Source organism: Aureobasidium pullulans, assembly GCF_000721785.1.
Source record: "Aureobasidium pullulans EXF-150 unplaced genomic scaffold scaffold_1, whole genome shotgun sequence".
Lineage (NCBI taxonomy): Eukaryota > Fungi > Ascomycota > Dothideomycetes > Dothideales > Saccotheciaceae > Aureobasidium > Aureobasidium pullulans.
In genome coordinates, this window is record NW_021941021.1 from 734,558 (window position 1) to 749,481 (window position 14,924).

Sequence of the window (14,924 nt, forward strand, 5' to 3'; positions counted from 1 at the left end):
ACAGGAGTTGTTAAAATGAACAAAGTTTTCTTTCGACTGGCTGAATATATTTAATCCCCAAAGGTTCGTCGGTGTCAATCGTGAAGCTCCTCCCTCTCATCCTTTGCACGCCCGAAACTCCTTCGAAAGCAACAAGAAAAGACATCCTCCCCGTCTTGGGCCCGTAAAGATTTTTACCCCTTCAAAGCATTAAAACGTCTATCGCTTCTTGGGCTTGCCACCCTTGGGAGCGGGACGTCTTTCTTCTTCGTCGAGGCCACTTTCGCGGTCACGCTTCTTGGCCTTTTCTTCCATCTCGTCCCAATCTTCACCGCTCTCGTCCTCACTCATCTCCTCTTCACTGGCGTCGGCACTAGCGTCGTCGTCGAAGTCAGACTCGTCCTCGCTGCTCTCATCGCTAGCGAGATCTTCTTCGCTGACTTCGAATGCACTCTCCTCTTCCTCGCTTTCTCCCTCGTCATCTGACTCGGCGGCAAGGAAGGACCAACCACCACCAGCAAAGAACTCGTGAGGGTCGGCAGTGACAGTCTTCATGATGGTGCCCCAGTTCAAGTTGAGGGGACCTTCCGAGTAGGGTGTGTCGATCGAGTCCAACCAGTCCTTGACACTGTCGAGGGATTCAACAGGAATAGTGTTGATGTGCACAGGAGGGCGTTGGAAGTCCTGGAAGACAATAACCATGTCAAAGTTCTTCAGGCCGAACTGGACACGCTCCAAATGCACAATTTCGATGTCGTTAAGTGTGATGACTGTGAACGGAGGCTCGGTGATCTGGATCAGACACTCGGTGGTGGGCTGAATGTAGACGCTTGAGCGAGCAGGTACACCGTTGAAACCAAGATCGCGGTAAGGCATGTCGACTTGCAGGTTGTCGCCCTTGCCAGCGTCTGCAATCTTCTCCGCGAAAGATCTGAACTCCTTGTCGAGCTGAACACGACGTCTGCGCTCCTCCTGTTCCGCCTCGAACTCTTCCTCGTCTCCATAGCGATGCTTGCGCTTACGGTTACCCGTCTCGTCGAATTGCATCTCTGTGGCTTCGCGGTAGAACTGAATATCCTTCGTCTTTCTCTTGCCAATCATGATAGGATTGTGCAAGTGACAGTGAATGATGACAATGAGTTCATGCTGAGAGGGCTGGAAGAAGAGGTGCTTGATGTTGCTGAACAGAACATCGACCTTGACACCACCCATATGAGCATAACGCAGACCGTTCTGGTGAATCTCGACGGAACCGCCAATACGCTTACTCTCCAATGAAGGACGCATGAAGATGTTGTCGAGACGTTGAGGTCGGCGGTTTCTTATTTCGACGAGCTTGTCCTGCTCAACAACGTCCTCAAGATCCTTCTTCTCCTGCTCCTTACGGACTGCGTCCTTCTTCATGTCGGTGATCTGCGCAACGATGGTGTTCATTCTGTCGGTGTCCTTTGATCTGAATGTCAAGCTGCGAAGGAAGTGGGCGAGGGGGTCTTCGAAAGGCTGATCATCCTTTCTTCCAACACCCTGACCAGGTGAGAGGAAGTTGATACGCAAGAAAGAAAATGCGTTCTCCTCAGTCTGACTGACGTTCTTGATGGTGTTGATGTGGAATGGGACGGCACGTCCCATTATAGGCAGAATGATGCTAGCATTCTTGACGTCGACCAAGACAATGAGATCCTTGACCCTAGAAGGGAATTGGTTGTCACGCTTGTACGACTCGAAACGCTTGAACTTCTTCACCTCGGTGCCGTTCAAGTTGCCAGTACCTTCGCCGTACTTGTCCAGACCTTGTTGTTGCTTTTTGGAGTGGAGTTCTCTCTGGTGATCCTTTCGCTGAGCTTCCTTCTCCTCATTAGGCTGCGTACTGCGTTCGCTGCGTAGTCTGGTGCTTGTAATGTTTCCTTTGGCGACGGCGCCCACACGGGAATCCTTCTTCGGCTTGGGCTTTGCCTTTTCTGGCTCATCTTCGTCGTCCTTGAAGAAGAACGAAGTCGACTCAAGATCCGAAGGGGCATCCTTGGTGAAGACCAGACCTTCTGTGCTACCTACGCGAACGGTGTCGGTGAGCAATAGCGAGTATGTCTTGCTCTTGTTGTCCTGGGGGTTGGGGTTCTCGATGTCGTGGAAGCCAGTGGTGATGCTGAAGGTCATTCCATCGCGCAGAGTCTGGTTGTTCTTGCCGTTCATGGGGAACGAGCTATCGCGTGTCTCGATACCGATTCCGTAGCCAACGGACTTGACAAAATTCTTCTCGAGCTCAGGCTTCTTTGACTTGATAAGGGCGATTGCCTTGGCGTAGACATCCTTTGCAACCATGCCCTCCTTCATGTTCTTGAGAATGCTGTCATGGACAGTAAGCAGCAGCTTGTAGGCACTCTCCTGAGACTTGTTGGGGTCGACCAAGTAGGTTCTCGAGATGATTGAACAGTAGCTGAGGTAGCGCAGTCCAAGGGTAGACAGAATGACGCCGGCGTGCAAGTTGCTGTCGTCGGCCTCGGCTGAGAGCTTGAGATCGTACTTGCCGCCGCTCTGTACGACGGGTGAGATAGACCAGTCAAGCTGAGCGGGGTCGAAGCCGCTTGAGACCTTCAACTTCTGGAAGAACTTGTCATCCTCGATCTTGTCGGAAACCTTCTGTGATAGAGCCTTGTGGCTCATCTTTTTCTCCTCATCCAGAATACCAGACATTTGGTCGACGAAGTAGTTGGCCATGATACCACTAGATGCGCGCGAGGCATCACGAATGGCGCGCAATTCCTTCTCGTCCTTGATGCTAAGAGCGCCCGAGATAGCAGGTGTAATGTCGACCTCTTCCACGTCCTTGGCGATGGCCTCGAACTGGTCTTTCCACTCCTTGATGAAGGGGCCGTTCGAGGGGTCCTTGGAAACAACACCGACCTTCTTCTGTTGGCTGGGTTAGCGGCTATCGCGTAGAAGCTCGTGTGGGAGACGTACGCCAGCGTTCTTGATGACTTCGAGGCAGCGTTCGAATTGCTTTGCGTTCTCTGCAGCATCCTTGCCTCTAACGAGGATTTCAACGGGGGTCTTGCCGTCCTTGAGGGGCTCGAGGTAGGCAGCTGTGAGGAGTCAGCAAAGCGCACAATCGCTGGCAATGTGAGCTGAATGTAGATACCCTTCTTCTTCGTGGTGACGATGTGCATAGAGTCCTGGGTAATGACAAAGACGGTCGAGGGGAACTCGTAGCCTAGCAGCCAGAACTGCATGGCGCTGGTCTTTGTGAAGCCCTGAGACTCATCCGACTTGCCCATGACAATGGCGATGGATGAGGCGCCGGCGAAGAGAGTGTCGCCATTGCGCTTGTCCTGTTTCCACTGTGAGATGAAGGCCGAGAGGCGGTTGTGGAAGGTGGCCTTGTCGATCGACACCTCGTCGGCCATTTTTGCAGCGCGCTGTCACGGCAGGTAGGCTGAGTAGGCGGAGATGTAATGTGGTTGCGAGGATGGGACAAGGCGATGATCGAAGTCGGTGGTAAACAGCGGCGGCGAAGTGGAAGTCGAAGTTGCGATGGGGTGCTTTACGCGTTGTTCGCGATGTCGTGTTGCGCAGAAGACTTGGGACGGAAAGAGCTTGAGATGGAAACTACCGGCACTCTCGAAATAGATGAATTCACTTGGGGTGCTCTCCTCGTCTGAAGTCTCGAGAAACAGCACAATATCATGTAAAGAGAGACGATGAAAGTTGTATAACAAGATTGTACATGGACGAGCAGTCGGCTTGGCGCGTGTCACTAGCGTCGAGCTCTCCATGTTCGGCTTGTCGAGGCAGGCGCATTCAAGGATTCAAGAGCTGTCACTCACACAATGCCGCCTCGACCGTCACCCATCTTGCGCCAATTGGCCTCACTTGCCTCCCGCCCTCGCATACAATCACAAACAAGGCCTTGGATCTGCCGCCAATGTCAACAGTCTCGTCCTGTTCTACAAAGAAGATCATATGCCAACCAGCCCGCCGATGACCCTTCCTTCACCTCGATTGTCGATGTCCAGCCTCAGCTTGTTCGCGTTGGCGGTAGAAAACATGGCTGGGGCCTGCTAGTTCTGGCTATCATTCCCATCACCGCCTTTGCCCTGGGCTCATGGCAGGTCGCTCGACTTGGCTGGAAGACTGAACTTATTGCCCGTTTCGAAGATCGCCTCGTCCGCGATCCTTTGCCGCTACCACCCAGTATAGACCCCGCTGCTATCAAGGACTTTGATTACAGAAGAGTCTACGCCACCGGCAAGTTCCGCCATGACCAGGAGATGCTCATTGGTCCGCGACTACTCGATGGCAACGATGGTTATATGGTCGTAACTCCGCTTGAGCGAGACTTTGAAGGTTATCCTGGCAACACAAAAGTCCTGGTCTGCCGAGGATGGATTCCTAAAGACAAGGCAAACAAGCGTGCTAGGCCCGAAGGCTTGCCACAAGGCGAAGTTACCGTACAGGGTTTGCTGAGAGAACCATGGAAGAAGAACATGTTCACTCCAGAGAACAAGCCCCAAGAGGGAGCCTTTTATTTCCCTGATGTCCAGCAGATGGCCGACTTGACCGGCAGCCAGCCTGTGTGGATCGAGGAGACTATGAAGCCTGACCTTGTTGAGCATTACGATAGAGAAGCAAAGGGTGTGCCTATCGGGAGACCGGCCGAAGTCAACCTTCGAAACAACCACACACAGTACATTTTCACATGGTCAGTTCATCTTTTCTCTCACCTACCATCTCCCGTAATTCCTAACAAGTACCAGGTACTCTTTGGCAGCTGCTACATCTGTTATGCTCTGGATGGTCATCAAGAAACCCTCATCTCGCACTGCTCGTAGAGTGCGCCAGTCAGGTCAATGGTAAATATGTAAATAATAGCACCTTGCCTACTTTGTTGCGTCCAATGCGACAGAACCATATGCAAAATGCACTCCATTTGTTACGTGATCACCGAACCTTGCCTAAGTGAACGCGATCCGTGATGAAGTCTGAGGCCACTTCGGCGGGAACCTTCATTAAACCACGCCAATGAGGCAGCTTAGTCGATGTGACCGTTCCAATGGCAAATGTATTCATAGGAGGACTATGATTCGTGTATGGTTCAAAGATGGAAAGATAGACTCTATACAGACAGTGAGAACACTGAAACTCTTGTTGCAAATTATCCACAGGGTCATCCCAGTCACGACCGGTTTCGAAAAGGCAAATTCTTGGCTCGGCCTTCGCAACAACCTTCCTTGTCACCTTCGTCGCACTCGTTTTTCGATTCCAAACCTCAACGCGCGACACTCGCGTAAGACTCTCATATCCAATGCCATGAGGGTGTCCTGAACACTTGTCATGTTGCTCTATTAGCAGCAATGTCGTTCGAATCATCATTTCCAGGAAACGCGTCCAGGCTCTTACCTCAGCCTGGATCTTTGGAATATATAAACAGACCGAACCCAGTTGAACCCAGTGATTTGAGCCATGGCATATTCGATGGAAGTGCTCGCGAACTTGACAGGACAACTAACGAGCAGCTGAATCCTTTCTTGCTGGGCAATCGGTTACGCCAGCGCAATGACCTCGCACCGGATGCTACAAGACTTGCAAGACATTCACACCACCAATCTTCTGGCTCTTCGATTGCTGCTGTACTCAATGATGACGAAACATCTCTCCGATCAAGAGAGCATGCGTCCCATAGACGAGATGGCGACCAAGCTCTCTTCACATTGCCAAAGCTGCCAACCAAGCGACATGCAAAGCGACATCGTGTGCCTCCAGTCTTGCAAGGTCTTCATCAGCCCCCGCCAGATGCTGGAATTCTACCCTCTATCAGTACAGAGGAATCACAAGTTTTTCTCTCTACTTCACGGAGCAGTAAAGCTGTCCCGACCCCAAATCCCGGTGGGGACACAACTTCGACTGTGGCTCAGAAGGAACCAATGGCGTCTATCGAGATAGCCCAAGGGACTCCGGACAAACGCTCACGGCGCAATGTGTGGACAGGTCAGGAGACCGACGATCTTTTATCAGGAGTATCTAGGTTCGGCATCGGTAATTGGAAGAAAATATTGCTTTGCTCGGACTACAAGTTTCATAAGAGGACGGCTGTGGATCTCAAAGACAGGTATCCAAGTACCTAAGCCTTCTATATTGATGCTGGGCTCATGTTATCCCAGATTTAGAGTATGCCGTCCGGATGCCTATGGAGGCGCGAGGAAGACCAGGAAGAAGAGAAACTCTACAGAAGAAGTCACGACTACCGAAAAGCCCAAGAAGGTGAAGAGATCAGAGCCCGCACAGGAGGTCGATGCTCAGCGCCAACAAACCAGCACCGCTGACCAAACTCTCTGGAAGGCACAGCGTCGACCAAGACGCAACTTTACTGACGAAGAGGATGAAGCACTGCTCAAGGGCTTCCGTGAACAAGGTCCATCATGGGTGAACATCTCCAAAGATGAGGCGTTCAAAGAACATGGCAGAACCCCAACAGATCTTCGCGACCGGCTAAGGACGAGGTTTCCAGAAAAGTATGCACAAGCTGGTTTGGCATCTCGACCAGCTGTAGCAAAACCCGCGAAGCGGACCCGAGCTACGAGGCAAGAATCAGAAAAGCCCACAGAGCCGACACAAGAAATCACACCCCAAAGTGCCACATCGAAGGATGGCCAAGGTAGACCAGCGAACGACAGATTGGAAAGAACGAGCTCACGCAACGGTCCTGCTTACACTCTACCTCTACCAAGTATTGGTGACGACTCATTATCAACCTATGGCTATCCAGACGATGACGAAGATGCGGATCCGATTGTCTTGGATCGCAGCATCATGGATTGGGCGACTACCCAATTCACCCGTCAGTCACATCCCCAGACGTCTGACAGCCTTCTACATCCCGGCATTGATCCTCTCGTCACGCTAAAGCTGCCGAAGCCAGGCTTTTTCTGATTCTATCGCTATAAAGTCTAATTCATCACAATGTCACAATTGCTACACTCAGAGTTCTGTAGCGAGCGTTGATATTGTTTGTTTCTCAAAGCATGCTCCTCCGATGTCTTGTCCCGAAAGCCATGGTGATTGTCTCAAAAACAAATCCAGCGGTCCCCTTCCGACGAACAAGTCTGTAGGCAACCCTGACCACGCAATACCCCGCATGACCACTCAACACCAACCCGAGGACCGTTCTTATCCATTCCATTGTCAATTACTCCAAATAAACAGAATACAAGCATATAATCTTCCGGCCACCTATTCGCCGAACATGCTTGCCCTTCACTTGGCCGCAGCTTGTTTTTAGGCGAACTGCATATACTAACCCAAAATGGCACGTTGATAAGGCTTAGCGCATCCTTTGCATGTCTTATCAACCTATCTATCATGTCTACATTGTGGCAGGGAAGAATGCTACGCAACTACGTACTACATCGTGATAAGAACAGCAGTCATTGCCGCGGAACCAATGATGCAAACGGCATTTGATGGACACACTGCCTGAAGAATAAGTAATAAGAGCCTGCCATGACAATGGTAGGCCTTCGCTCCATTTTACAGCTTCTCTACACCAGGCAAGATGAATAGAATCAGGCGACCTTTTCCGATCTCTCGGCGAGACACAGACTCAGTACAATTGAACACGCTGAATCCTCAAAAATCTGCAGATGAACTCGACAGGAAAGGTGCTGAAGCTGGCGTCACGGTTGATGCCACAGACATCGAACATGGACATCTCCAAGAGATTGAAGTGGATGTTGACAAGGTATTACATGACGGCGAGGTCAAAGATGTTGATGCCGATACTTCACCGTACCCCGAAGGTATGTTGACCGTAGATTTTATGTACGAGGTCAAACCACTTACGTCGCTTGGTAGTTCGTGCTGTCGTACCTGAAACGGATGATCCTAGCATGCCATTGAATACTCTTCGCATGTGGATTGTTGGAATTATCTGGACAATGCTCGGCTCTGGTGTCAACCAGTTCTTCTCCCTACGCTATCCTGCAGTGCACATTGTCTCGCTCGTCGCAGAGCTTCTTGCCTTCCCCATGGGAGTCGGTCTCGCACATATCTTGCCTATTTATACTCTAGATCTTGGACCTCTTGGAAAGTGGAACATCAACCCGGATCGTCATTTCGTTAGTGGCCACCATGCAACGCTTTGGTTGCACAGTGCTGACTCGTCTGCAGAATATTAAGGAGCATGCACTCATCACTATCATGTCCAACGTCACAATTGGATTCGCTTCAGGATCTGACGCTTCAAACATGATTCAGGCTGCTAAGAAATTCTACGACTTTGATCTCTCTGCTGGACTGGCCGTATTGATGGTCATGTGCACTCAACTCCTTGGATTTGGTGTTGCAGGTCTTGGATCTCGTTGGGTAGTCGAACCCGCTTCAATCATCTGGCCTGGTATCCTAGGAAACTGTGCTCTGCTGTCCACTCTGCACTCCAAATCGAACGCAGTCGCGAACGGGTGGAGAATATCTCGACTCATGTTCTTCTTTGTTGCTCTTCTTTGTGCATTCGTCTGGTATTGGTTCCCTGGTCTTATCTTCCCAGCTCTCAGCTACTTCACATGGATCTGCTGGATTGCACCAAACAATGCTGTGGTCAACCAGATCTTCGGTATGCAAACCGGATTGGGTATGTTTCGTTTAAACCATGAGAAAGATGTTTGATGGAACTAATTTTGAAAAACACAGGGGCGTTTCCGATTACTTTTGACTGGTCTCAGATTGCCTACAACACCAACCCTCTTTTGAGTCCACTTAGTGCTGCACTCAATGTCCTGGCTGGATTCGTGTTCTTCTTCTTGATTGTTACGCCTGGTCTCTTTTACACCAACAAATGGTTCACGGGTTACCTTCCACTGATGACCGCCGATGTGTACGACAACACTGGAGCCAGCTACAATGTTACGAAGATCATCAACCCTCTCACCAAAAGTCTAGATCCCGAGGCCTACCGGGCGTACTCACCTCCGTTCCTGAGCGCAACTTTCGCATTCGTCTACGGCTTGTCTTTTGCTTCTATCACTGCTGTACTGACCCACACCTATCTCTGGCACGGAACCGAGATCTGGACGGCTCTCCGTGGAACCAGAAAACTCGATATCCATGGGCGTCTTATGAAGGCATATAAGCCGACACCCTGGTACTGGTACCTCATCGTCCTGGTAATATTCACAGCTCTCTCATGCGTCATGGTTGAGATCTACCATACCGATCTACCTATATACGGCGTTGCCCTCGCTCTGGTTATCCCTGCCATCTATTTCATCCCATGTGCCTTGATTCAGGGTATCTCGAACGTCGATGCGAACCAGATCAACGTCTTGTCCGAATTCATCGGCGGTTACATGTTCGCTGGTAAACCTTTGGCCAACATGATCTTTAAGGTAAACACTGCAAGCCAATCTAAAAGTCATCTTCATTTGCTGACCTAATGCATAGATCCTGTCAACCGCCGTTGTAAATCAAGGAATCTTCTTTGTTCAGGATATGAAGCTCGGACATTATTTAAAACTAGCACCACGCACCGTCTTCTTCGCCCAAGGCTTCGCCGCCATCCTCGGAGCCCTCACTCAGACTGGCGTTACCCTCTGGATGCTCGGCAACATCGACAACATCTGCAGTTCCGACCAAGCCTCCTCCTTCACCTGTCCCAATGGCAGAACGGTGTTCAGCTCGTCTGTGATTTGGGGATTGATCGGTCCAGATCGGTTGTATAGCGTAGGCAGGCGCTACTCTTCTTTGCTGCACTTTTTCTGGATCGGTGCGATCACACCAGTGATTACTTGGTATCTGTACAAGAGGACTGGAAAGAAGATTTTCAAGGATATCAATTGGCCACTGTTCTTTGTGGGAACTTATAATGTGCCGCCTGCTACTGGTGAGTTGTAGATTTTGTGTGTGTGTGAGAGGAGAGAGGAAAAAACTAATTGGTTCACAGGTATTAACTACACCTCGTGGGCTTTGGTCAACTGGGTCTTCAACGGCTATATCAAGCAGAATTTCTTTGCCTGGTGGACGAAGTACAATGTAAGTTGTTTTGCGAAGTATCCTCGAGTTTGTGAGCTGACCGAATGCAGTATGTTCTTGCCGCTGCTGTCGATACAGGAACAGCCGTCGCTGGAATCGTCATCTTCTTCGCAGTCAGCTACCCTGGCTACTCCATGCCGGATTGGTGGGGCACGACTGTGTTTGCAAACACACTCGATGCAGTAGGCGTGTCAAATCTGCCGCTGCCGGCAAGCGGCTTCTTCGGTCCTGCTAATGGCACGTGGACTTGAGAGAGTAGGGTGATGAGACGAAAGGTAGAGATGTTTGCTTGTTTCTACCATCTACCTTTGGCGTAACAATATCTCGCCGCTGTACATAGACGCTTCAGACATACATCTTGACTAAAACGCGCCAGTGCAAAACTTCTAGATTCCTGCTGCAGGTACTTCAAGTACTCCTCTGAATCGCATCTCACCCTTCTCGAGTCTCTCAAAGGCCATCTTAAGGCCATCTGCAGTCATGGGATATCTTTCTACCCATGGCGATATCTGGTGTCGAGCTGCAAATTGAATCATCGCAAAATGATTTCGCCGTGAAGCTTCTGTTGAAGCAATGATTCTGTGGCCAGGAAGGATGAAAGGCATGTAAGGGATGACTAGCGGCTTTTGTTGGATCGACATAAGAACGATGGTGGCTCTTCGTGCCAAAAAGGGCAGCATCTTCTCCAGATCGGGAGTTTCATTGGCACAGATGAGGAGGACATCTATAAGTGCCTTGGAACTCCTATCTCTTGGAGGATCTCCGAAGCTGTTGGGGAAGTTGGGCGTGTTGATGTCGCTAAGAGATCGCAACTCGTCGGCACCCAATGCAAAAGCATCTTTTGCCTTGCTCTGTGATCCGAAGCCGGTTGAGCCGGAGAAGACAGTGACAGCACAGCCCATCGCTTTGGCGAAGAGTACAGCCATGTGTCCAAGGCCTCCCAGACCGACAACGCCAACTCGATGATGCGGCTTTGTGCCGGCTGCATCCAGTGCTTCGTAGGTGGAAGCTCCGGCACACATGAACACACCAGCGTGGTGGGACTGGATCTCAGCAGGGATCTGGTAGGCGAAATCGGCGTCGATGATATGAAAATCAGCAAAAGCACCTGGATCGCCAAGTCAGATTGAGGAAGTAACGAGTGGCTTCAGGTGATTACCTTGCTCATGATCACAGAAGGCAAATCCAGCTGCTTGACTACAATACTGGCGGTATCCTTCCACACAGACATCGCAAGTTCCACAAGACTGATACTTTTAGTTTCCACTGCTACAATTAATCCAGACGGTCACTTACACTACGTAGCCAGCTACAAATATTGTCAGACCAAGCTGCGACATACGAAGGAGCAGAAAGAGTTGCATATGTCTAGGTGTCACTTACCCCCATCCGACACGGTCACCGGGCTTCACAGACTTGACAGCGTCTCCAACGTCAGTGACGAGACCGACTCCTTCATGGCCTAAGCCACAGGTCTTGTCTTTTGCGTGAACATCAGTGTAGCAAATCCCTGAATGAGTTACTCTGATCTTGATCTCGTTCAGGCCAAGCGCTCGCTGGGTAGTCTTTTTCACGAAATTGCTCAAGGCGGCATCATATCGAAACGTGGTCAGCGTATGAGTGCTCATATCTGGTGATGAGTGTCAAAGCGAATTTGATGGATGGAGAGTCGGAAGGATGTTGTTGAGATGCACGATGACTGACGAGACCCCCCTTCAGCTACTTGAATCAGATGACAGCATAGCTCAGTGAGAATTGTTGATCAGCATCAGAAGTCTTGATTTCTCCTCGCGGTGTTGATAGTGAGATACAAATTTCAGGTACCAATCAACCAGTAGGCATTGGTAAGATGTCGTTGCATGCTTCCATGCTCATGGGAATCTGCTGCGAACGACAAGGGTGTCTTTACCCACGGCCCGATCAAGGGTCTGCGGGTAGATGCGGAACAGTTGGAGACAAAGACGTTAGTAACAAAGCTGTTGCGCCTCTTGCGGAGGAAGAGTGGCGGCGCCGTAGCGGGAATTTCTAGGGCCGAGTCAAACAATTGATGAGAGATTGTCGCCGCTCCTAAGACTCTCTCTTCGTCACACACCTTGCATACACCAATATCCACCATGGCTTCTCTCCGACCAGCATCTCGACGAATCCTCTCGTCAACCACACATGCGCCCCGCTTGCACAGACGATGCCTCGCTACGGCAGCATCAGATATCACTCCCACATCACCGAACACAACGAACTCAACACCCCGACGAGCCACCAAATTCTCCGATCGCTTGAATAGTGGCCCTGCATTCGGCGACTTTGTTTCCGGAAAAGAGGAGCCTCTGAGCCCCGAGGAGGCTTTGGAATTGAAGACTGTTATGGTTGGACCTGCCGGCAAGAAGAAACCTCACACACGACTGCCCGAATGGCTCAAGACTCCCGTTCCTGTCGGCGACAACTTCAAGAAGATCAAGAATGACCTGCGTGGTCTGAACCTACACACCGTTTGCGAGGAAGCTCGTTGCCCCAACATTTCCGACTGCTGGGGCGGCAGTGACAAGTCTGCTGCTACTGCGACTATCATGCTTATGGGAGACACATGCACCCGTGGATGCCGCTTCTGTTCCGTCAAGACCAGCCGAAAGCCTCCGCCGCTCGATATCCACGAACCAGAAAACACCGCCGAAGCCCTGTCAAGATGGGGCCTTGGATACGTTGTCTTGACATCTGTCGACCGTGACGATCTCGCAGATGGTGGTGCACACCACTTCGCCAGCACGATTATCAAGATCAAGCAGAAGGCTCCTACCATGCTCGTTGAGGCTTTGACTGGTGATTATGCTGGCGACTTGGAGATGGTCAAGGTGGTCGCTCAGAGCGGTCTGGACGTGTATGCCCACAACATGGAGACTGTTGAAGACTTGACACCCTTCGTCCGCGATCCCCGCGCCAAGTTCCGTCAATCGCTCGAAGTTCTCAAGGCTGCAAAGGAGGCCAAGGAGGGCCTGATCACAAAGACAAGTTTGATGCTGGGACTCGGCGAGACCGAGGATCAGCTGTGGCACACTCTCAAGGGTAAGGACATATCGTTCTAGAAGAAATTCGCGAATACTTGGCTAACTTGTTTTTGTACAGAGCTTCGCAAGATCGACGTCGACGTTGTCACATTCGGCCAATACATGCGCCCTACCAAGCGCCACATGAAGGTCGAAGAATACGTTTCCCCCGAAAAGTTCGAACTCTGGAGACAACGCGCCCTCGACATGGGCTTCCTTTACTGCGCCAGTGGACCCCTGGTACGCAGTTCCTACAAGGCCGGCGAGGCCTTCATTGAAAACGTCATCAAGAAGCGCGCCAAGAAGAACCAGCTTGCCATGGCTGAGGATGCTGGCGATTTCAAGCCCCTGAACGCATAGATGTGGTGTTTTCTTCCTTTTCCATCATACCTAGGGTTTGGCGTTTGGGTGTCCTGATCTGGGCTGGGCGGTATCAGATATCAACTTGCGCTGGGAGCATTTGCCTGGAGTCTAGAGAACGGGTGTCATCACCTCACGAGCCGTTGAGGGATTGTAAATAAAAAGTACATCAACTGTACGGCTACAAAATCATCATCTAATCATTGCATACCATTTTCTTCACAAGGCAGCTTGTTATCCGGCACCCCTATCGTCACAACCCAGTTTTAATCGCCGTATCTCGATATCAGATTCCTCATGATGCTCATAGCACCACTTTTGTAACCTCCACCGAACATGGCGTGGTGGTTCAGATGGTGATATAGTTCGTAGAGAGCGACTCTGTCTGTGTACTCCTCGGCAGGCTCAGTCTTTGGCAGCAGCTCATGGTACTCTTCCAAGAAGCTTCCGCCAAATCCTCCAAACATCTTCATGATCCCGAGCTCGAACTCGCTGTGAGCATAGCAAGCACTGGAGTCGAAGACAATGTCTTCAGGAGCTTCCATACCAGGCAGCTTTCCCGCGCTCGCGTTGCCTGACCACAGATCGCCGTGCACTATGACAGGGGTAACACCCTTACCACCGTTGAGATGGTCATCACCGATTAGACGTGGCACAACCTTCTTGCATGTCTTCTCAATCATAGAACGCAAGTCCTCATCAGGCCCATTGGTCTTCTCGCTGCGCTTCAAAATGAACATGAGTCGGTTCTCAGCATAGAACTCAGCCCAGCTGCTCTTGAAGCTGTTATCTTGAGGGGTTTCGCCGCAACATGTAGTGGCTGGGAAGCCAAACTTTGGGCTAGACTCTCCAGGTGGTGGAGGCGCCGGGGTGCTATGCAGTTTCGCTAGCTTAGCAGCCAGCGAGGGCGCCGAGGAAGAAGTGCTCGAGCCTCGACGACCCGAGAGATCTAGAAAGTCGGTGACTAGGAAATGCTTTGAAGGCGAATCGGCAAGTGTGCCATGGCCATAGGACTGTGGGCAAAGCGTAGGAACGGCATTGTGAATTGCACTAAGCGATGCGTGCTCGCCTGACTTCTTTTTTAGTGCTAGCCATTCGAACGAGTAGTCGAAAGCCTCTTACCTTCAAACATGACCGAGGCTTCTTTTCCAGAGCCCGTCTTCATGAAGAATTGCTTCTCGGTGCCATCGCCGAGTTTGGTCGTGATCTTAGACGTGGAAGAGAAGCTGGATCCTCCGGAGCCAGAAACTGTCGTCTCTTTGGGATCCAGAGATAGCAATTGAGCAACAGCAGAGTCAATGGTCATCTTTGTTGATTTACTTGAGATAGCATATAATCTTCTGACAGTACAAAGCATGAAAAATCCGAGATCTGGTCGAGCATCGAGCTCTTGCCAGCAAGGTGTTTTTGACCATCTTCAATGACATCAACTGTGATCATCGCCTCGGACCAGCGTGGGAAGGTGTGCCGATTTAACTACCTATCGATCACCTGGCACCAACACATCTACGCTGGTCTAACGAACAA

At 50.8% G+C, this 14,924-nt stretch overlaps 7 protein-coding genes across 7 annotated transcripts; 4 read left to right on the forward strand and 3 right to left on the reverse strand.

The window, feature by feature from the left end:
• Window positions 1–91: 91 nt before the first annotated feature.
• Window positions 92–3,692, reverse strand: M438DRAFT_341136 (FACT complex protein). The gene is made up of 3 exons (XM_029904435.1): window positions 3,116–3,692; window positions 2,938–3,059; window positions 92–2,886 (listed from the first exon to the last, which is right to left on the reverse strand). Exons 1-3 carry the CDS (start codon window positions 3,378–3,380, stop codon window positions 199–201), a joined length of 3,075 nt encoding a protein of 1,024 aa, XP_029765542.1. The 5' UTR covers window positions 3,381–3,692; the 3' UTR covers window positions 92–198.
• Window positions 3,693–3,701: 9 nt separating this feature from the next.
• M438DRAFT_308671 (COX1 assembly protein) lies at window positions 3,702–5,091 on the forward strand. The gene is made up of 2 exons (XM_029902357.1): window positions 3,702–4,675; window positions 4,731–5,091. Exons 1-2 carry the CDS (start codon window positions 3,804–3,806, stop codon window positions 4,828–4,830), a joined length of 972 nt encoding a protein of 323 aa, XP_029765543.1. The 5' UTR covers window positions 3,702–3,803; the 3' UTR covers window positions 4,831–5,091.
• A 119-nt stretch (window positions 5,092–5,210) lies between these two features.
• M438DRAFT_341138 (uncharacterized protein) lies at window positions 5,211–6,231 on the forward strand. Its single transcript, XM_029904436.1, has one exon. The coding sequence runs from the start codon at window positions 5,328–5,330 to the stop codon at window positions 6,096–6,098; it is 771 nt and encodes a 256-aa protein (XP_029765544.1). The 5' UTR covers window positions 5,211–5,327; the 3' UTR covers window positions 6,099–6,231.
• Window positions 6,232–7,525: 1,294 nt separating this feature from the next.
• Window positions 7,526–10,247, forward strand: M438DRAFT_393337 (small oligopeptide transporter, OPT family; the record flags this gene model as incomplete). The annotated part of the gene is made up of 7 exons (XM_029909110.1): window positions 7,526–7,769; window positions 7,825–8,087; window positions 8,140–8,599; window positions 8,659–9,353; window positions 9,409–9,847; window positions 9,908–9,996; window positions 10,047–10,247. 7 exons carry the CDS (start codon window positions 7,526–7,528, stop codon window positions 10,245–10,247), a joined length of 2,391 nt encoding a protein of 796 aa, XP_029765545.1.
• On the reverse strand, window positions 9,948–11,829 carry M438DRAFT_360867 (GroES-like protein). Its single transcript, XM_029907464.1, has 4 exons — window positions 11,380–11,829; window positions 11,293–11,305; window positions 11,156–11,243; window positions 9,948–11,104 (listed from the first exon to the last, which is right to left on the reverse strand). The coding sequence occupies exons 1-4, from the start codon at window positions 11,622–11,624 to the stop codon at window positions 10,383–10,385; spliced, it is 1,068 nt and encodes a 355-aa protein (XP_029765546.1). The 5' UTR covers window positions 11,625–11,829; the 3' UTR covers window positions 9,948–10,382.
• A 281-nt stretch (window positions 11,830–12,110) lies between these two features.
• M438DRAFT_263727 (mitochondrial lipoyl synthase) lies at window positions 12,111–13,397 on the forward strand (the record flags this gene model as incomplete). The annotated part of the gene is made up of 2 exons (XM_029899904.1): window positions 12,111–13,056; window positions 13,117–13,397. 2 exons carry the CDS (start codon window positions 12,111–12,113, stop codon window positions 13,395–13,397), a joined length of 1,227 nt encoding a protein of 408 aa, XP_029765547.1.
• Window positions 13,328–14,897, reverse strand: M438DRAFT_341141 (fructosamine kinase). The gene is made up of 2 exons (XM_029904437.1): window positions 14,520–14,897; window positions 13,328–14,466 (listed from the first exon to the last, which is right to left on the reverse strand). The coding sequence occupies exons 1-2, from the start codon at window positions 14,701–14,703 to the stop codon at window positions 13,664–13,666; spliced, it is 987 nt and encodes a 328-aa protein (XP_029765548.1). The 5' UTR covers window positions 14,704–14,897; the 3' UTR covers window positions 13,328–13,663.
• Between the last annotated feature and the right edge of the window lie 27 nt (window positions 14,898–14,924).

Excerpts from the sequence above, each read along its gene's own strand:
- M438DRAFT_341138 (XM_029904436.1), top strand. The coding sequence starts at position 5,328 with ATGTCGTTCGAATCATCATTTCCAGGAAACGCGTCCAGGCTCTTACCT.
- M438DRAFT_308671 (XM_029902357.1), top strand. The coding sequence starts at position 3,804 with ATGCCGCCTCGACCGTCACCCATCTTGCGCCAATTGGCCTCACTTGCC. Across the intron at positions 4,676-4,730 it reads ACACAGTACATTTTCACATG|GTACTCTTTGGCAGCTGCTA; the intron begins GTCAGTTCATCT and ends AACAAGTACCAG.
- M438DRAFT_341136 (XM_029904435.1), bottom strand. The coding sequence starts at position 3,380 with ATGGCCGACGAGGTGTCGATCGACAAGGCCACCTTCCACAACCGCCTC. Across the intron at positions 3,060-3,115 it reads CGTCACCACGAAGAAGAAGG|CTGCCTACCTCGAGCCCCTC; the intron begins GTATCTACATTC and ends GACTCCTCACAG. Across the intron at positions 2,887-2,937 it reads AAGTCATCAAGAACGCTGGC|AAGAAGGTCGGTGTTGTTTC; the intron begins GTACGTCTCCCA and ends CCCAGCCAACAG.
- M438DRAFT_360867 (XM_029907464.1), bottom strand. The coding sequence starts at position 11,624 with ATGAGCACTCATACGCTGACCACGTTTCGATATGATGCCGCCTTGAGC. Across the intron at positions 11,105-11,155 it reads CTTCTGTGATCATGAGCAAG|GTGCTTTTGCTGATTTTCAT; the intron begins GTAATCACCTGA and ends TTGGCGATCCAG.
- M438DRAFT_341141 (XM_029904437.1), bottom strand. The coding sequence starts at position 14,703 with ATGACCATTGACTCTGCTGTTGCTCAATTGCTATCTCTGGATCCCAAA. Across the intron at positions 14,467-14,519 it reads AGCCTCGGTCATGTTTGAAG|GCGAGCACGCATCGCTTAGT; the intron begins GTAAGAGGCTTT and ends AAAAGAAGTCAG.